This window comes from Gigantopelta aegis, chromosome 11 (genome assembly GCF_016097555.1).
Source record: "Gigantopelta aegis isolate Gae_Host chromosome 11, Gae_host_genome, whole genome shotgun sequence".
Classification (NCBI taxonomy): Eukaryota; Metazoa; Mollusca; class Gastropoda; order Neomphalida; family Peltospiridae; genus Gigantopelta; species Gigantopelta aegis.
Genome location: NC_054709.1, coordinates 12078948 through 12100699, shown reverse-complemented (window position 1 = coordinate 12100699; position 21752 = coordinate 12078948). Strand labels below are relative to the sequence as shown.

Sequence of the window (21752 nt, the reverse complement as noted above, 5' to 3'; positions counted from 1 at the left end):
CATGAATTCTGTTTGCTTTTTGCCGCAGATGTTTTAAATATGACATTATCTCCATTGTAATCTAATAAGTGAAATGTGTCATGCATTCTTTCTGTACTGCACTGTGTTTTATAACAGTTGTTTTAAATATTATTGATTTGGCTAAATATTACATGTGAATCATTGTCCTCTTCTTTTATTTAACAAAACAAACTCCAACAGCTGATGATTAACTAGTCAGTGTGCTTTAGTAGTGCTGTTAAACAGAACAAACTCCAACAGCTGATGATTAACTAGTCAGTGTGCTTTAGTAGTGCTGTTAAACAGAATAAACTCCCAACAGCTGATGATTAACTAGTCGGTGTGCTTTAGTAGTGCTGTTAAACAGAACAAACTCCCAACAGCTGATGATTAACTAGTCAGTGTGCTTTAGTAGTGCTGTTAAACAGAACAAACTCCAACAGCTGATGATTAACTAATCGGTGTGCTTTAGTAGTGCTGTTAAACAGAACAAACTCCAACAGCTGATGATTAACTAGTCGGTGTGCTTTAGTAGTGCTGTTAAACAGAACAAACTCCAACAGCTGATGATTAACTAATCGGTGTGCTTTAGTAGTGCTGTTAAACAGAACAAACTCCCAACAGAACCAACAGCTGATGATTAACTAATCGGTGTGCTTTAGTAGTGCTGTTAAACAGAACAAACTCCCAACAGCTGATGATTAACTAATCGGTGTGCTTTAGTAGTGCTGTTAAACAGAACAAACTCCAACAGCTGATGATTAACTAATCGGTGTGCTATAGTAGTGCTGTTAAACAAAACAAACTCCAACAGCTGATGATTAACTAATCGGTGTGCTTTAGTAGTGCTGTTAAACAGAACAAACTCCCAACAGCTGATGATTAACTAATCGGTGTGCTTTAGTAGTGCTGTTAAACAAAACAAACTCCAACAGAACCAACAGCTGATGATTAACTAATCGGTGTGCTTTAGTAGTGCTGTTAAACAGAACAAACTCCCAACAGCTGATGATTAACTAATCGGTGTGCTTTAGTAGTGCTGTTAAACAGAACAAACTCCCAACAGCTGATGATTAACTAATCGGTGTGCTTTAGTAGTGCTGTTAAACAGAACAAACTCCCAACAGCTGATGATTAACTAATCGGTGTGCTTTAGTAGTGCTGTTAAACAGAACAAACTCCAACAGCTGATGATTAACTAATCGGTGTGCTATAGTAGTGCTGTTAAACAGAACAAACTCCAACAGAACCAACAGCTGATGATTAACTAGTCAGTGTGCTTTAGTAGTGCTATTAAACAGAACAAACTCCAACAGCTGATGATTAACTAGTCGGTGTGCTTTAGTAGTGCTGTTAAACAGAACAAACTCCCAACAGAACCAACAGCTGATGATTAACTAATCGGTGTGCTTTAGTAGTGCTGTTAAACAGAACAAACTCCCAACAGCTGATGATTAACTAATCGGTGTGCTTTAGTAGTGCTGTTAAACAGAACAAACTCCAACAGCTGATGATTAACTAATCGGTGTGCTTTAGTAGTGCTGTTAAACAGAACAAACTCCCAACAGCTGATGATTAACTAATCGGTGTGCTTTAGTAGTGCTGTTAAACAGAACAAACTCCAACAGCTGATGATTAACTAGTCGGTGTGCTTTAGTAGTGCTGTTAAACAGAACAAACTCCCAACAGCTGATGATTAACTAGTCGGTGTGCTTTAGTAGTGCTGTTAAACAGAACAAACTCCCAACAGCTGATGATTAACTAGTCGGTGTGCTTTAGTAGTGCTGTTAAACAGAACAAACTCCCAACAGCTGATGATTAACTAGTCGGTGTGCTTTAGTAGTGCTGTTAAACAGAACAAACTCCAACAGCTGATGATTAACTAATCGGTGTGCTATAGTAGTGCTGTTAAACAGAGCAAACTCCAACAGCTGATGATTAACTAGTCGGTGTGCTTTAGTAGTGCTGTTAAACAGAACAAACTCCCAACAGCTGATGATTAACTAGTCAGTGTGCTTTAGTAGTGCTGTTAAACAGAACAAACTCCAACAGCTGATGATTAACTAGTCGGTGTGCTTTAGTAGTGCTGTTAAACAGAACAAACTCCCAACAGCTGATGATTAACTAGTCGGTGTGCTTTAGTAGTGCTGTTAAACAGAACAAACTCCCAACAGCTGATGATTAACTAGTCGGTGTGCTTTAGTAGTGCTGTTAAACAGAACAAACTCCCAACAGCTGATGATTAACTAGTCGGTGTGCTTTAGTAGTGCTGTTAAACAGAACAAACTCCAACAGCTGATGATTAACTAATCGGTGTGCTATAGTAGTGCTGTTAAACAGAGCAAACTCCAACAGCTGATGATTAACTAATCGGTGTGCTATAGTAGTGCTGTTAAACAGAACAAACTCCCAACAGCTGATGATTAACTAATCGGTGTGCTTTAGTAGTGCTGTTAAACAGAACAAACTCCAACAGCTGATGATTAACTAGTCGGTGTGCTTTAGTAGTGCTGTTGAACAGAACAAACTCCAACAGCTGATGATTAACTAGTCGGTGTGCTTTAGTAGTGCTGTTAAACAGAACAAACTCCCAACAGAACCAACAGCTGATGATTAACTAATCGGTGTGCTTTAGTAGTGCTGTTAAACAGAACAAACTCCCAACAGCTGATGATTAACTAGTCGGTGTGCTTTAGTAGTGCTGTTAAACAGAACAAACTCCAACAGCTGATGATTAACTAATCGGTGTGCTTTAGTAGTGCTGTTAAACAGAGCAAACTCCAACAGCTGATGATTAACTAATCGGTGTGCTATAGTAGTGCTGTTAAACAGAGCAAACTCCAACAGCTGATGATTAACTAATCGGTGTGCTATAGTAGTGCTGTTAAACAGAACAAACTCCCAACAGCTGATGATTAACTAATCGGTGTGCTTTAGTAGTGCTGTTAAACAGAACAAACTCCAACAGCTGATGATTAACTAGTCGGTGTGCTTTAGTAGTGCTGTTAAACAGAACAAACTCCAACAGCTGATGATTAACTAATCGGTGTGCTATAGTAGTGCTGTTAAACAGAGCAAACTCCAACAGCTGATGATTAACTAATCGGTGTGCTATAGTAGTGCTGTTAAACAGAACAAACTCCCAACAGCTGATGATTAACTAATCGGTGTGCTTTAGTAGTGCTGTTAAACAGAACAAACTCCAACAGCTGATGATTAACTAGTCGGTGTGCTTTAGTAGTGCTGTTGAACAGAACAAACTCCAACAGCTGATGATTAACTAGTCGGTGTGCTTTAGTAGTGCTGTTAAACAGAACAAACTCCCAACAGAACCAACAGCTGATGATTAACTAATCGGTGTGCTTTAGTAGTGCTGTTAAACAGAACAAACTCCCAACAGCTGATGATTAACTAGTCGGTGTGCTTTAGTAGTGCTGTTAAACAGAACAAACTCCAACAGCTGATGATTAACTAATCGGTGTGCTTTAGTAGTGCTGTTAAACAGAGCAAACTCCAACAGCTGATGATTAACTAATCGGTGTGCTATAGTAGTGCTGTTAAACAGAGCAAACTCCAACAGCTGATGATTAACTAATCGGTGTGCTATAGTAGTGCTGTTAAACAGAACAAACTCCCAACAGCTGATGATTAACTAATCGGTGTGCTTTAGTAGTGCTGTTAAACAGAACAAACTCCAACAGCTGATGATTAACTAATCGGTGTGCTTTAGTAGTGCTGTTAAACAGAACAAACTCCAACAGCTGATGATTAACTAATCGGTGTGCTTTAGTAGTGCTGTTAAACAGAACAAACTCCAACAGCTGATGATTAACTAATCGGTGTGCTTTAGTAGTGCTGTTAAACAGAATAAACTCCCAACAGCTGATGATTAACTAATCGGTGTGCTTTAGTAGTGCTGTTAAACAGAGCAAACTCCAACAGCTGATGATTAACTAATCGGTGTGCTATAGTAGTGCTGTTAAACAGAACAAACTCCCAACAGCTGATGATTAACTAATCGGTGTGCTTTAGTAGTGCTGTTAAACAGAACAAACTCCAACAGAACCAACAGCTGATGATTAACTAATCGGTGTGCTTTAGTAGTGCTGTTAAACAGAGCAAACTCCAACAGCTGATGATTAACTAATCAATGTGCTTTAGTAGTGCTGTTAAACAGAACAAACTCCAATAGCCATGATTCATTTTAATTTTAATTTCATTTCAATAATCTCTAGTGGTGTTGTTAAACAGAACAAACTCCAATAGGTGATGATTAAATTAATCAGCGTTCTCTAGTTTGGGCGGGACGTAGCCCAGTGGTAAAGTGCTCGCTTGGTACGCGGTTGGTCTAGGATCGATCCCCATTGGTGGATCCATTGACCCTATTTCTCATTCCAGCCAGTGCACCACGACTGGTGCATATAAAAGATGCCTTGCTATGGATGGAGAAGTGTAGCGGGTTTTCTTTCTAAGACTACACCGGCATTGTTGTTAGGCCATCGGTCTACATGCTGGTAGGTATTAGGTTCGGATCCCAGTCGAGGCATGGGATTTTTAGACTCCAAACCCTGAGTGAGTGCTCCGCAAGGCTCACTGGGTAGGTGTAAACCACTTGCACCGACCAGTGATCCATAACTGGTTCAACAAAGGCCATGGTTTGTGCTATCCTGCCTGTGGGAAGCGCAAGGAAAATATCCCTTGCTGCCTGTCGTAAAAGAGTAGCCTATGTGGCAACAGCCGGTTTCCTCTTAAAAACAGTGTCAGAATGACCATGTGTTTGACGTCCAATATCCGATGATAAGATAAAAAATCAATGTGCTCTAGTGGCGTTGTTAAATAAAACAAACTTTACTTTTATTCTAAGACTGGTGCATATAAAAGATGCCTTGCTACGGATGGAGATGTGTAGGGGGTTTCCTCTCTAAGACTATATTATATGGTAGATTTATTATTTGCTATTTTTCAGCCTATCATCCTACACCTAGTATGCTGACGAGGAAAATTGCTGACAGAAAGTTAAACTCGGAGCCCTGTGGTGTGGAATGTTTTATGCATTTGGTAAGAAACTATCTTTAACCTTTAGACTACTGGATTAATTTTTAACAAAAACCACGTTGAGTGGGTACAAGTTTATAATTTTTACTCACATATATTAACTTAAATGTTTTATAAATACATGAAATAAAGTTCATATATGAATCGGTAAGTATTATTTTCGTGTCTTTTTTTGTAATTTTTATTATTTTAAATCGACTAATGGTGATTAAAATTAGGCAAAAAATCGAAAAAGTTGCGTTTACTTACGGGCATTTGTGGCCAGCTGTCCAGTATTTATGTCCATTATTCCCGACAACAGTGGTTTTCTGACCAGAATTTTTTTTTAAACCCGAACTACGATTCATATTGCAATATTTGGTAATTTTCGTTGTTGGTAAAACGATCAAATTTATTATCAAATTAGCTGTTACAATCAGCTATCGATCCCTGAAAATTACCGCGACGTGCCGCCATTGTTGTCAAGCGAAAATACTTGCCGAAAATCACTTTTTGAACTCAAAATTTCAAGGTATTTTCAATTGAAAAAATCAAAACAAAAACCACCATTTTGAAAAAAAATCTTTTTTCTTTAATTATATTTCCGTTTCCGGTAAGTGTCGTGTGCAAAACGGCGGGAAATATTAATTGGGGAATGCACTGTATACAGTGTACAGTATATCGACTGACGTGACGTCGGGCGAGATATCTCGCCTGCAGTACTCAGAAGGTTAAGTTGGATTTCCAAAACAAAACTTGTCGTAACCATATGTGAGACAAATTAATTCATAGTTAAAAATCTTATCTGTTCACAACAGGGGCGGGATGTAGCCCAGTGGTGAAGCACTCGCTTGATGCGCAGTCAGTTTGTGATTGATCCCCCATCGGTGGGCCCATTGGGCTATTTCTTGTTCCAGCCAGTACACACCACAACTGGTATATCGAAGGCCGTGGTATGTGCTATCCTGTCTGTGGGATGGTGTATATAAAAAATCCCTTCCTGCATTAGGAAAAATGAAGTGGGTTTCCTCTGATGACTACGTGTTAGAATTACCAAATGTTTGACATCCAATAGCCGATGATTAATTAATCAGTGTGCTCTAGTGGTGTTATTAAACACAACAAACTTCTTCTGTTCACAACATTTTTATCTCTCACACCTAATTAATGCAGTGTTTATAGTTTGAAAATCGATGGTGAGCAATAGACTAGCTGATTGACACAGTTTGCGGGTGTTTTTGGTGGGGGTTTTCATATCCCGATGAATGTAAAAGAAATAACAGACCATCCTTAAAGGCATATTGTCACAGACCACTGACCTATTTAATGGTCTAACAAAGTATTACCTGAGCAAAAATAATTTGATTTGTACCTAAATGTACTTTATTCAACCATCTTTATAACCACCATACTCCATTTATTAATGATATTTCATAAAAAATAATTGAATTATGGTCCAAAAACAAAAATTACCGAGAGGGTTGACATGGATTTCACTCCATCATGGTTCAGTTAAGGTGATGCAATAGCTAGATTTGGTTTCCAACAATTAATGTAATTTCTATTTATTATCCATTTTTAGAGAAATAAGATCCTTAAATCTGTGACAGTATGCCTTTAATAAAATGATCCCAGCTATGGGACAAGCTGATGTTCAGTTAATACAAAGCTCTGCTGATCATTTTAAAACAAGTCTTGTTGTAACCATGCTTTCAGGTCGGTACAAAGGAAGCACACAATTCAGATTCGGAGAAGTCTGAAGTTTCAGAGAAGTCTGACAAGAGCGAAGTTTCCGATCGCAGAAAAATATTGACTCCATTGATGGTCGGACGTAAGCGTAAACAGAACGGCGAGACCAGCAGTGAAACTGAAAGTGAAAGGAGCAACGACGCGACAGGTTTGTTTCAAGGTCATGGCTTGGTTTGCTCGTGTTTGGATTATTTCAGAGTTAAAATTTTACCACGGCAATGATGGCAAATACCTTACTTGCCATTTTGCCTCGAAAATCAGACTTTGTCAATGACAAGAAAAATGCTGTGGTGCCCACACCTTGTTTACCATTGTTCCTTTCCTATATATTATTCCATGTTATATACTACTCAAAAGAATTTAAGGGTCAGACGATATTTTCGACATTATTTTCTGAATGTCAATTATATTAGCTAGACCATAATGTCACGCATGGTATTGTTCCATTTTGAACGAAACTGGGTCTAAGCAACCCATAAATGAATTAAAATCCACTGTCATTGACACTGTCGACTAGTTCTAATGGCGAAAACATGGCTACATTTGCACATAAATTAGGGCGAAAGCGAAAGGTCTGCTAAGTGCCCATAACTTGCTTTTTCTCAAAGCGCTTCATTTGCACGCTTTGCATGTGTATTCCATGTTCCCATTGCTGAATTTCCGTATAATTGGAGCTTGCGTTTGTGTACGGTGCACACTCCAAATTCGACAATTGTACGACGTCAACTGACTATCGAAGATCGAGGAAGGGCTATTGCTTGGCTTCAGGATGGCAATACGCAAAGAAATGTTGCTCTGAGACTTGGTGTCAGTCAGAGTGTCGTTGGCCGAGTGTGGCAACGGTACCAAGCAACGAATTCTGTTCGAAATCATCCACGTTCGGGAAGACCCCGAAGCACTACAAATAGAGAGGACCGCTACATCACCAATATGGCTCTACGTCAACGCACAACATCTGCACGCCGATTACGTGACAATCTGCGGACTGCGACTGGAACTCGAGTGTCTGATCAAACCATACGCAATCGTCTGAGAGCCAATAATCTACGCTGCTGTTGCCAGGCTGTTCGACCACCACTCCTACCAAATCACAGAACGGCCAGACGTCACTGGTGCACACTTCATCTGCGGTGGCAACGTGTTCAGTGGGGTCGACTGATGTTCACTGATGAGTCCAGGTTTAGTCTCCAGTTCAACGACGGTTGGGTTCGTGTCTACAGACGTCCTGGGGAGCACTTCGCTGACGTTAACGTTAGACAACGTCACCGGTTCGGTGGTGGCAGCGTCATGGTGTGGGGTGGCATCTCTATCCACCACAGGACCCCCCTTTATGTGGTGGATGGCAATCTGAATGGAATCCGCTATCTGAATGAGATTATCCGGCCGTTGGTTCTCCCAGGCCTTCAGCAGATTGGCGGCGGGGCAGTTCTGCAGGATGACAATGCCAGACCCCACCGTGCCAGGGTGGTAACAGACTTTCTCAGACAACAAGGTATCGCCAGGATGGATTGGCCAGCATATTCGCCTGACTTGGCCCCAATAGAGAACGCCTGGGACGAATTAGGCAGGAGAGTTCGGGATAACCATGCCCCTCCGGCCAACCTTCATGATCTGGGTCAACTTCTTATGGCAGAGTGGCAGGCCATTCCCCAAGAGTTCTTCAGACGTCTGATCAACAGCATGAGGCAACGATGTGTCGAGTGTATTCGCGCCAGGGGTGGATTCACACACTATTAAACGAATGTTCTAATGTGTAAAATCCATGTTTGACAACCTTCAACTTTGACAGCATGTCTTGTGACTTTCTTGTATACAGTGACGTTTATTTGTGTTTTTTTGTAAATATGGAACAATAAATTAAATTTTTGGTGTAGTTTACATCATCAATCTAATACACTCTGAAACTTATTTGGTTATACATTTTTGACCCTTAAATTCTTTTGAGTAGTATATATGTAAGAAATAGGGATATTTCATGTTTTTTGTCAAATATGATTTATATCTCATCGAGTGAAGTTTGCAATCATATCTCACGAATCGCACTTGCGCAATGAAATTTTTCCATTTATTATATAACTTTTGGAAATTTACCTTTATTTTTAAAATGTCAGCAGCAAAATATTTCCGGCTTTCTTAAGTGATAACACATTTTAGAGTGAAATATTGTTTATTTCACTCTAAAATGTGTTATCGTCACTGAGTGACTGATAACACTTTTATTTCACTATTTTAAGATATTTCACTAAATGTTATATAATAAATAATAAAGTGATCATTGGTAATATGATAACAGGAATCAGTATCCCAACAAAATGCTTGGGCTAGCCCACAAGGGAGGTGTGTGAAATAATTTTTGTCTGAGAGAACTTGATGGAATGTATGTTGCATCCCGAGCCTATCTTTTGAAGGAAACATTTACCTTGACGCTACTCAACTTGCCTTGGTGCTCTAATTTCTGTTATTAAACCGAAGGCAAAACATGCTTTGCCCCCCACCACCACCACCCCACCACCCCCCATCCCAAATTTGGCCCCTGTTATTTCAGATGTGGAAATCATCTTTTCTGACCAACAATGCACGAGTTGTTACAAGGTTTAGTTTGCTAGTGTTTTGATTATTTCAGATGTGGAAATCAAGTTTCCGGACAGAAAACGACAGACAACGCCCGTCTGGTCCGGTGCAGATGAATCTCTGTTTCGTGTGCTAAACGACATGTACCGCAACAACTACTGTGCAATAGCCGAGCTGATTGGAACCAAGGACTGTAGACAGGTGGGTGTTTGTGTATGAAAGGGAAGAAAAGGAATGTTAGCGAAACACCTGAGCACATTTTAAACTGGCCTCTTTGCAGTCCAGTCTATCATTATTACAACGCTTGGGGGACAGGGAGGAAGAGATAAAGAGGGAGGGAGGGAGCTAGATGAATAGATTGAGAGAGGAATGGGGTAGGGAGAGACCCAGAGAATGAGAATGTTCATGCAAAAGGGGTGGAGCATAGCCCAGTGGTCAATTGATTTATTTTTTTTCCTTTGCTTTCCTGGTTATGTAGGTTTATGAGTTTGCTATAAAAGAAGAAGCACACATTCCTGATCTGAAAGAAGAAAGAATACAGACTCCACCACGAAAGAAGAAGAAGAAACAAAGGTAAACTTTTTAAAGACTCAAAGAGTTGTGATGTCATACAAAATTGTGTTCCCTCTGCTCCTGTAATTTCATTTCCTCCCTGTTATTTCTCTTTATAATATGGAGTGCACTGTCAATGACATCACCACGTTTTCCTTTCACCTTCATTTCTTTCCCTCTGCTCCTGTAATTTCATTTCCTCCCTGTTATTTCTCTTTATAATATGGAGTGCACTGTCAATGACATCACCACGTTTTACTTACACCTTCATTTTTTTGCCTATTCAGATTGTCGTTAGATAAAAAAAAAAATTGTTAAAATACCTTCTGCTCCTGTAATTTCATTTTCCCCTGTTATTTCTCTTGTTAATGTGGAGTGTCATTAAATATTCATGCTGTTAATGACATCACCATTTTTACCAAAAACTTTCTTTCGTTGCCTATCCAGACTGATTGATTCTTTGTCGTAATGTAAAAAATATTTTTTTTAAATACCCTCAGCTCCTGTAATTTCATTTCCATCTGTTGTTTCTCTTTATAATATGGAGTGTCATTAAACTTTCATTCATTCTGCTGTTAATGACATCACCACAGTTATTAAAACATTCCTTTCTTTGCCTATCCAGACTGGTCGATGCACTCTGCTCCTGTAATTTAATTTTCATCTGATATTTCTCTTGTTAATGTCATTAAATATTCATGCTGTTAATGACATCACCATGTTTACTAAAACCATTGTTTATCCAGACTGGTCGATGCACTGTCGTAAGATAAAAAAAAAAATCTTTAAAGTACCTTCTGTTTCTGTAATTTCATTTTCACCTGTCATTAAACATTTATTCATGTTCCCGTTATTTCTCTTGTTAATATGGAGTGCTATTACACATTCATTAATTCTGTTAATGACATCACCACGGTTACTAAAACCTTTCTTTCTTTGCCTATCCAGATTGCGGTCAACGCTCTGTTGTAATTTCATTATCCCCTGTTATTTCTCTTGTTAATATGGAGTGCCATTACACATTCATTAATTCTGTTGTTAAAGGAACATACCCTAGTTTTTAAACACTAAGGCATATTTTTTACTATTAGAGCTGGGTTTTTTGTTAACTGAAATAAGACATCAGGGCTCGAAATGCAGTGTTAGTACATGCACCGGTGCATGCTGATTTTTGCGTGTGCATGTAACTTTTAAAATTGGGTGCATGCGGTGCATGCTAATATTTTTCAAGGACTGTGTATTGCGTAAAAAAGTTGATAACTTGCTTAATACAAAACACAAATATCCGTACGTTTTTGTAATAGGCCTATTATAGATTTCTGTAAGGCGTTTACGTTGGGTGAAATTTTCAAATTTGATCAAGAATCAGTAATAAACGCAGTTGTATAACGTTCCGGTACTGTTAATAAATAAATATAGGTATTGTCAAATAATTCCGAATAGCTTCGTATAAAAAAACAAACGAAGTTGCCTTATTTTTGGTGCATGCAGAATTTTAATGGTGCATGTAACTTTTTTTTCAGCATGCACCTGGTGCATGTAGATTTTTTTTTTCATTTCTAGCCCTGGACATTATTTAGATCTTATTGATTAGATTATCCAATTCCATACATTCGAAGTATGTTTGGTCATCCTGGTGTTTTTAATATCACAAAATGCATTTCTTATATTTTTAAAAATGCATGTGTGTCTGAGAAGTAACAGTTATGGAGTCAAGATTTAGTCCGTTTTCAGAGGGTATTTCACCATTTCAAAGTCACAAACTTATGTTTCACTCAATTATAACTTTATCCAAATGTGTTTCAAGTTTGTAGATTAACTAAACTTAATGCTAATTTTCACGAGTTGAAACTAGGGTATGTCCCTTTAAAAACATCACCACGGTTACTAAAACATTCCTTTCTTTGCCTATCCAGACTCTGGTCGATGCACTGTCGTAAGATCCAGCTGAAGAAGGACGGCTCACCTAACCCTGTATACAACTACCAGCCGTGTGACCACCCCGGCCACCGCTGCGATGAGACCTGCCCCTGCGTCATGGCGCAGAACTTCTGCGAAAAGTTCTGCCAGTGTAGCAGTGACTGTGAGTTGTTCTTATTTATTATGTTTTTGTTTGGGTCTTTTTTAATATCTTACAGATACAAATTACATTAACATTATTATATCACAAATTAGATATATGTACTTGTATATAAATTATATCACTTTGATGTGAGGCCATGAATTCAAGGCTCCCCAACCGTGACATGATCAAAATGGACTGGGGAAAATAAATATAAAATTTAAAAAAATATATATATATCTTTGACTAGGAGTTAGCTCTGACCCCGTGCTTTTAAAACGGTTAAAGTTTGGACTCCAGTGTTTAATGACGACTTGAGACTTTAACATCATGGGATGCAGCCCAGTGGTAAAGCGCTCACCTGATGCGCGGTCACTCTAGGATCAATCCCCATCGGTGGGGCCGATTGAACTATTTCTCGTTCCGACCAGTGCAGTATGACTGGTATATCAAAGGCTGTGGTATATACTATCCTGTCTGTTGGGTGGCACATATAAAAGATCCCTTGCTATTAATAGAAAAATGTAGCGGGTTTTCTCTCTTGAGACTATGTGTCAAATTTAGAAAATGTTTGACATCCAATAGACGATGATTAATAAATCAGTGTGCTCTAGTGGTGGTGTTAAACAAAACCACACAAAAAACTTAAGTGAGAAACGATATAGTAACATTATTAATGATATATTTCACATGAGAACCGGTTTCTGGGATGTAGTTCTTAATATTATTAACAATATATTTCAGATGAGAACCAGTTTCCGGGATGTAGTAACATTATTATTGATATATTTCAGATAAGAATCAGTTTCCCAGATATAAGACCCGGTTTCCGGGATGTAGTAATATTATTATTGATATGTTTCAGATAAGACCCGATTTCCGGGATGTAGTAATATTATTAATGATGTTTCAGATAAGACGCAGTTTCTGGGATGTAGTAATATTATTATTGATATGTTTCAGGTGAGAACTGTTTCTAGGATGTAGTAACATCATTATTGATATATTTCAGATAAGAACTGGGTTTTTTTTTTAATATTAATGATATATTGCAGGTGAGAACCGACTTCTGGGATGTAGTAATATTAATGATATATTTCAGGTGAAAACCGATTTCCGGAATGTAGTAATATTAATGATATATTTCAGGTGAAAACCGACTTCCGGGATGTAGTAATATTAATGATATATTTCAGGTGAAAACCGATTTCCGGGATGTAGTAATATTAATGATATATTGCAGGTGAAAACCGGTTTCCAGGATGTCGGTGTAAGGCTCAGTGTAATACGAAACAGTGTCCGTGTTTTCTCGCCGTCCGGGAGTGTGACCCTGACCTTTGTCAGATGTGTGGAGCAGGTGTGTTTTCTTCTTTTCTTTTCATTAAATGGACGGACCCTAGTTTTTAAACACTACGGCATAGTTTTCACTATTAGAGCCATTTTTTTTATTATTGAATTCAAACACTTACATTTTATTGTTAAGATTATCCATTTCCGTACCTCTGAAGTGTTTATGGTCATCCTGGTGTTTGTAGTGCCACGAACTGCATTTTTTTTTCATAATTCTAAAAATGCATGTGCATCTGAGAAATAACAGTTTGTGGAGACAATCTCTAGTCTAGTTTTAGAGGGAATTTTCCAGTTTCAAGGTCACAGACACTTTGTTTCACTCTATTGCATCTTATTTCAGATACAGATTTTTAGGTTAACCAAACAGTTACTTGTTTCCACAAGGTCAAACTAGGGTCTATGAATTTAAAGGGGCAGCATGTTGTATAGTAGTAGAGTGCTCGCTCTCATTGAAAGTAATGTATTTTTCGATTTTTTATATGAGCTTTAACATAGCTTTATAGCTTATGACCACATTACATTTCTTGTAGTAAGCTTCAGTATTATGTTTTTGCATTTTTGCTCCATTTCTCACAAACCTTTTCCTAGATGAATAAAATTTGGTTTATTGGTTCACCTATAATTGTTCATCTCAATGCATGTTTAAAAACTTACCAAATCCTTTTGGGACTGTGAGTGCTTAGGTGGAGTTTTTTGTTTCTTGTTTGGTTGTTGAGGGTTTTTTTTTTAGGAACTAGTCGAGATTAATCCTGACTATTACTGGTACTTTACAGATTATTTCTTCAGTCACTGAATTACCGGCCTCGGTGGCATCGTGGCAGGTCATCGGTCTACAGGCTGGTAGGTACTGGGTTCGGATCCCAGTCGAGGCATGAGATTTTTAATCCAGATACCGACTCCAAACCCTGAGTGAGTGCTCCGCAAGGCTCAATGGGTAGGTGTAAACCACTTGCACCTACCAGTGATCCATAACTGGTTCAACAAAGGCCATGGTTTGTGCTATCCTGCCTGTGGGAAGCGCAAATAAAAGATCCCTTGCTGCCAATCAGAAGAGTAGCCCATGTAGTGGCGACAGCGGGTTTCCTCTCAAAATCTGTGTGGTCCTTAACCATATGTCTGACGCCATATAACCGTAAATAAAATGTGTTGAGTGCGTCCTTAAATAAAACACTTCTTTCTTTCTTTCTTTCAATCACTGTATTTAATGTAAGATGAGATATTTAATTTGATCCAGTTAAAATTACGAAAATCATATAACAGAAAGGTTATAATTATGTTTGGGTTTTTTCTTTTGTTTGACAGATTCGTTTGAAACAAATCAGATATCCTGTAAGAATGTGAGTGTGCAGCGAGGTCTTGGCAAGGTGAGTCATACATCAGGGACAAACAAGCAATTATTCCGGTGGTTGCCCCCCCTCCCCCACACTTTTTGTTTTGAAGTCAAAAAAAAGAAGAAAAAAGCCTGTTCAAACACATTACCATGCCCTGACCTGTGTTCTAACCGGCACTCCCTCTTTCACAAACCCCTGGATCTGCCCCTGATGATTACAGGATTCTTGCTGGGAGGGGTGGGGTAACTTTAGAAAAAAGAAGCTACGGTAATCCAAAGTACACTAACATGCATAATATATATTCTTACCCAGACACACCCAGCTGAACATGATATTTTATCCTGCAGCCACTGTTTCCATTGACAGATTATGATGACAGATTAAAGCAAAGTCATAAACGTATACTAGCAGATTATGACTTTTGACGTCACTCGTATGACGTCACACGCATAGTTACATTACAAAATTGCTCAGTTGACATCTAGGTTATCGTACAGTGTGGCTGAAATAGAAATTATAGCTTTTCCCCATAATTTTTATGGTAACAGGATAAAGATAATAACTAGTTACTGACGTCGGATATCTGGTTTATCCTGTTCAGGCTGAATGAGAAATTTCGTTCAGCAGAGCCTCATGGAATTTCCCATTCTTACCGTCACAGGATAAAGCAGATATCTGACGTCATTAACTAATTATTCTCTATTATTTTTCCTCTACTAAAAAGAAATAAATTAATTTTATTAACCCTTTAAACACAGGCTTTGCCTGCACCTAACACTCTCACTTGGTAACACAGACTCATTTTCAGTCATCATTTGGGACGGATAGTATATAGACAGAACTACATACCAGTTATTTTGCCATGTCATTTATTGCACAAGTTTAAAGTGCAAGAATATATCACGAGACTGTAAGTTTATGGTATGCGACATTTAATTCCATGGATGGGGTGGGATGTAGCCCAGTTGTAAAGCGTTCGCTTGATGCGCAGTAAGTCTAGGATCAATCCCCGTCGGTAGATCCATTGGGCTATTTCTCGTTCCAGCCAGTGCTCCACAACTGGTGTAACAAAGGCTGTGGTATGTACTATCCTGTCTGTGGGATGGTGCATATAAAAGATCCCTTGCTGCTAATTAAAAAGAGTAGCCCATGAAGTGGCGAAAGCGGGTTTCCTCTATATATCTGTGGTCCTTAACCATATGCCTGACGCCATATAACTGTAAATAAAATTTGTTGAGTGCGTCGTTAAATAAAACATTTACTTCTTCTTTAATACCATGGAATTCTTGTATATTTTCAGCATTTACTGTTAGCACCGTCCGATGTTGCTGGATGGGGGATATTCTTAAAGACTCCCGCTGAGAAAAATGAATTTATATCCGAGTACTGTGGCGAGGTTTGAATATTTTTATGTTACAAATATTACATTTTTAAAGTTCTAAATACACATTTATGTTTTAAAGTCCTAAATACACATTTATGTGCAAAATTGATGTTTATAATAATGTGTAAAACAAAGGTAATGTAGTCTGTCCCATCCTTCTACAAAAGTGTTTTTTGTTAATAATTTCAGTTTGGTTTGATGTAAGAAGAAAAGTAAAAGTGTTTTGGAAATTTAAAAAAAACCTAGCTGTTTTTGTGAGCAAGTTGCAAAATAATCAATCGCCTCAGTATGAAAAACTAGGATCGATCCCCGTCGTTGGACCTATTGGGCTATTTCACGTTCCAGCCAATGCTCCACAACTGGTGTGTCAAAGGTCATGGTATGTCTGTGGGATGGTGCATATGAAAAGATCCCTTGCTGCTAATCAAAAAGAGTAGCCCGTGAAGTAGCGACAGCGAGTTTCCTCTCTCAATGTCTGTGTGGTCCTTAACCATATGTCCAACGCCATATAGCCATAAATAAAATGTGTTTAGTGCGTTGTTAAATAAAACATTTACTTCCTTCCAGTATGAAAAAAAGCATTTCCTGTGGGTCTGACTATAAATCCACAATTAAAAGCATTTGAAAGAATACATAAATAGTGTTCTTCTGTTTTTACTGTATATCATATTCTGTAATTACATAATTTCTACATTAAATAGATACCAGACACACATAAATATACCAACTTCTATTACCTGAGGTTTTGTAAATATTGTCCCCTGAATAATGTTCTGTTCATTAAAAGTTATAAATATTGTGTTATAGTGGAATAAACACAAACCATTCGTGCAATTATGAGTTAGTGGTGTGTGAGATTTGAGTTACAGTGCAGATTGTCTATAAATCTCCTGAACGCTCTCCACGTGGTGAAGTCGTGTTGTAACAGACTGACAGTGCAGATTGTCTATAAATCTCCTGAACGCTCTCCACGTGGTGAAGTCGTGTTGTAACAGACTGACAGTGCAGATTGTCTATAAATAGCCTGAACGCTCTCCACGTGGTGAAGTCGTGTTGTAACAGACTGACAGTGCAGATTGTCTATAAATCGTCTGAACGCTCTCCACATGGTGAAGTCGTGTTGTAACAGACTGACAGTGCAGATTGTCTATAAATTGCCTGAATGCTCTCCACGTGGTGAAGTCGTGTTGTAACAGACTGACAGTGCAGATTGTCTATAAATCACGTGATGAAGTCGTGTTCACAATTTTGAATCTTTTTGAATGCACAATATTCGCGAGCACCAAATGAATGCAGCATTATGCTTTTTAAATTTGATTATTATTTCTTTCTATTCTTCAGATCATATCCCAAGATGAGGCTGACCGTAGAGGCAAGGTTTACGACAAATACATGTGTAGTTTTCTCTTCAATCTCAACAATGGTAAATATACTAAAACACCATGCTGCCATTGTCATTGTCATTGGCTTTGTAAACAAATATTACAACAAATACATTTGTAGTTTTCTCTTCACTCTCAACAATGGTAAATATACTAAAACACCATGCTGCCATTGTCATTGTCATTGGCTTTGTAAACAAATATTACAACAAATACATTTGTAGTTTTCTCTTCACTCTCAACAATGGTAAATATACTAAAACACCATACTACCATCGTCATTGGCTTTGTAAACAACAAATATTATAACAAATACATTTGTAGTTTTCTCTTCAATTTCAACAATGGTAAATATACTAAAACACCATGCTGCCATTGTCATTGTCATTGGCTTTGTAAACAAATATTACAACAAATACATTTGTAGTTTTCTCTTCACTCTCAACAATGGTAAATATACTAAAACACCATACTACCATCGTCATTGGCTTTGTAAACAACAAATATTATAACAAATACATTTGTAGTTTTCTCTTCAATTTCAACAATGGTAAATATACTAAAACACCATACTACCATCGTCATTGGCTTTGTAAACAACAAATATTATAACAAATACATTTGTAGTTTTCTCTTCAATTTCAACAATGGTAAATATACTAAAACACCATGCTGCCATTGTCATTGTCATTGGCTTTGTAAACAACAAATATTATAACAAATACATTTGTAGTTTTCTCTTCAATTTCAACAATGGTAAATATACTAAAACACCATGCTGCCATTGTCATTGTCATTGGCTTTGTAAACAAATATTACAACAAATACATTTGTAGTTTTCTCTTCACTCTCAACAATGGTAAATATACTAAAACACCATACTACCATCGTCATTGGCTTTGTAAACAACAAATATTATAACAAATACATTTGTAGTTTTCTCTTCAATTTCAACAATGGTAAATATACTAAAACACCATACTACCATCGTCATTGGCTTTGTAAACAACAAATATTATAACAAATACATTTGTAGTTTTCTCTTCAATTTCAACAATGGTAAATATACTAAAACACCATACTACCATCGTCATTGGCTTTGTAAACAACAAATATTATAACAAATACATTTGTAGTTTTCTCTTCAATTTCAACAATGGTAAATATACTAAAACACCATGCTGCCATTGTCATTGTCATTGGCTTTGTAAACAACAAATATTATAACAAATACATTTGTAGTTTTCTCTTCAATTTCAACAATGGTAAATATACTAAAACACCATGCTGCCATTGTCATTGTCATTGGCTTTGTAAACAAATATTACAACAAATACATTTGTAGTTTTCTCTTCACTCTCAACAATGGTAAATATACTAAAACACCATACTACCATCGTCATTGGCTTTGTAAACAACAAATATTATAACAAATACATTTGTAGTTTTCTCTTCAATTTCAACAATGGTAAATATACTAAAACACCATGCTACCATCGTCATTGGTTTTGTAAACAACAAATATTACAACAAATACATTTGTAGTTTTCTCTTCAATTTCAACAATGGTAAATATACTAAAACACCATGCTACCATCATCATTGGCTTTGTAGACAAATATTACATCATATACATGTGTAATTTTTTCTTGCTGTCTTTGGCTTTGTAAACAAATATTTTATCTTTTTTTGTGAATCTCATAATGGCTTGTAGCTTTTGCTATGAAATAACATTCGGTTTCATTATTTCAGATTTCGTTGTTGATGCCACACGGAAAGGCAACAAGATTCGTTTTGCGAACCACTCAATCAACCCGAACTGCTACGCCAAGGTGATGATGGTGAATGGAGATCACCGGATCGGAATATTCGCCAAGCGACCCATTCAGGCAGGAGAAGAACTATTCTTTGATTACAGGTGTGTAACTGTTATAGGGGTTGTTGGGAAGGATTTAGCTCAGTCGGTTGAGTGCTCGCCTGAGGTGCTTGTGTCGCAGGATCAAACCACCTCAGTGTATCCATTCAACTGATTGGGTTTATTCTCGTTCCAACCAGTGAAACACAACTGGTCAAAGGCTGTGGTATGTGCTTTCCTGTCTGCGAGAAAGTTCATATAAAAGATCCCTTGTTGCATTAGGAAAAATGTAGCGGGTTTCCTCTGATGACTACGAGTCAGAATTATGCAATGTTTGACATCCGATAGCCGATGATTGGTTAATGAATGTGCTCCAGTGGTGTCGTTAGACAAAACAAACTTATTATAGGAGTTGTTAGAATTTATTATTAATTCATTAATAAACAAATTCAAGCAGAAGAACGATTTGATTACAGGTGTGTAACTTATAGGGGTCATTAGAATTTATTATTAATTAATTAAGGTAGAAGAAGAACTCTTCTTTGATTACAGGTGTGTAATCTATAAGTGTTGTTAGAATTTATTAGAAATCAATTAATTAATTAATTCAGGCAGGAGAACGTTTCTACGATTACAGGTGTGTAACTGTTACAGGGGTCATTAGAATTTATTATTAATTAATTAATAATTCAGGTAGGAGAAAAACTCTTCTTTTATTAATTGCAGGTGTGTAACTGTTATAGGGGTCATTAGAATTTATTATTAATTAATTCAGGTAGGAAAAGAACTCTTTGATTACAGGTTTTCAAAAATGAATATTCTAAACAATAAAATGTTAGTAACTTTAATTTAAATTGTCAAAAAAAACGGCACCAATTGTGATAAATGTGGCATAGTGTTTAAAAACTAGGGTCTGTCACTATAATATTATTAATAGAAGTAGAGTTATTTTTCTTGTTTTATAATTTACTTAATTTGTATTATTTATTTTTATTTCTGCAGATATGGACCAACAGAGCAATTGAGATTTGTTGGCATAGAGAGAGATGCGGAAGTTGTGTGAACAATGAAAATGTGTTTGAATTTAGTGTTTGTTACAATCACTCAATCACTGAATTTTAAATGTGAACATGCAGAATTAATCAAGACTGTAGGCCCAAGCTGACGTGAATGAAGATTTGTACTCGTGAAAAATCAAGGGGAAAAAAAAGAAGGAATTTGTGTTTAAGCTCAGGGTTCAAGTCAAGATGCATGAACATTTGTACTGATCAAAACTCATGAAAAAGAGACTTGTTTTAATGATACTAACTGACTATCAGATATCCTGTGATGGGATTGGTCAACAGGCAAAAGCCTGTATTAAGCCTTTTCCTCTACATTTTACAAATACAAATGTTTTGTAAGCCAAGATGAGTTAAGTAGTTAAATAAACTCTTTATCAGTGCAGCATTTTCTAGGTTTGTGTGTGTGTGTAAAATGTTGGAAATTATAGACTGGTTTAAATATAATTTTAGGCCATCCCATTTGCTTTTGGGATATTTGGACCAGACCACTCTCTTGGGGTTGGCGGGGGGGGGGGGGGGGGGGTGCACTTGTAAGGACAGGTAATGTATCTATAAAAGAAAAAACACTCCCAAGTTTTCTCCATTTTGACATTTTACTTAATTTGTACAAATACAGTCTTTGCCAGCCAGTGCACCACAACTGGTATATCAACGGCCGTGGTATGTGCAATCCTGTCAGTGGGATGGTGCATATAAAAGATCCGTTGCTACTAATGAAAAAATGTAGCGGATTTCCTCGGTAAGACTACATGTCAAAATAACTAAATGTTTGACATCCAATAGCCAATGATTAATAAATCAATGTGCTCTAGTGGTGTCGTTAAACAAAACAAACCTTTTAGAAACAAACCTTTTTTTTTAGTCTTCGCCATGAGTAAAAGGAAGGTGAGTTGCAGATCACTCTCCTGAAATTGTGCGAGGCGAGGAATGGCATGCAGTTTCAAATAAAATGCATTAAACTTTGTATTCGGTTGAGTTGCATCTTATGCGATCTAGGTTTAAAAGAAAATGGCAGCACCAAAAGCTGCAATATAAATTGCCATAGGTCAGTGACATTACTGACTGCAGGTCTTTTTGCCATTGTCTTGAAAGTGTACATTGATAATGTCAACTTTTATCAACATTCTTTGTATCAAAGTATATTTTGGCATTAATGCCGTCCTAATTCTGTATGCTAGTGAGATGTTTATCATGAACAGCCCCAAATTTACACAAATACGTGTAAATAATGATAAATGTGTTTTTTTATTTTATTATTGTCTGTTAATAAAAGAAAAAAAACTTTGTTGCTACGAGTATATTCTGGATTTGATTTGATTTTAATTATTTTCATATAGTGAAACCTCTCAAAACCGGATCCTCTGTAAACCGGAATCCCCTCAAAACAGGACGGTTTTTATGGTCCCTTTTTAAATATC

The 21752-nt window shown here is 37.3% G+C and overlaps 1 protein-coding gene across 1 annotated transcript in view; it reads left to right on the top strand.

The window, feature by feature from the left end:
- The window catches only part of LOC121385465 (histone-lysine N-methyltransferase EZH2-like), a 37290-nt gene extending 16576 nt beyond the window's left edge, over window positions 1-20714 (top strand). The window contains exons 8-18 of the mRNA XM_041516160.1: window positions 4967-5058; window positions 6751-6931; window positions 9407-9555; window positions 9833-9927; window positions 11823-11989; window positions 13212-13325; window positions 14621-14682; window positions 15950-16045; window positions 17375-17456; window positions 19168-19333; window positions 20273-20714. Of these exons, the coding sequence (XP_041372094.1) occupies window positions 4967-5058; window positions 6751-6931; window positions 9407-9555; window positions 9833-9927; window positions 11823-11989; window positions 13212-13325; window positions 14621-14682; window positions 15950-16045; window positions 17375-17456; window positions 19168-19333; window positions 20273-20333 (1265 nt within the window). The 3' untranslated portion in view covers window positions 20334-20714. The remainder of the gene's footprint in view (window positions 1-4966; window positions 5059-6750; window positions 6932-9406; window positions 9556-9832; window positions 9928-11822; window positions 11990-13211; window positions 13326-14620; window positions 14683-15949; window positions 16046-17374; window positions 17457-19167; window positions 19334-20272) is intronic.
- Window positions 20715-21752: the final 1038 nt, after the last annotated feature.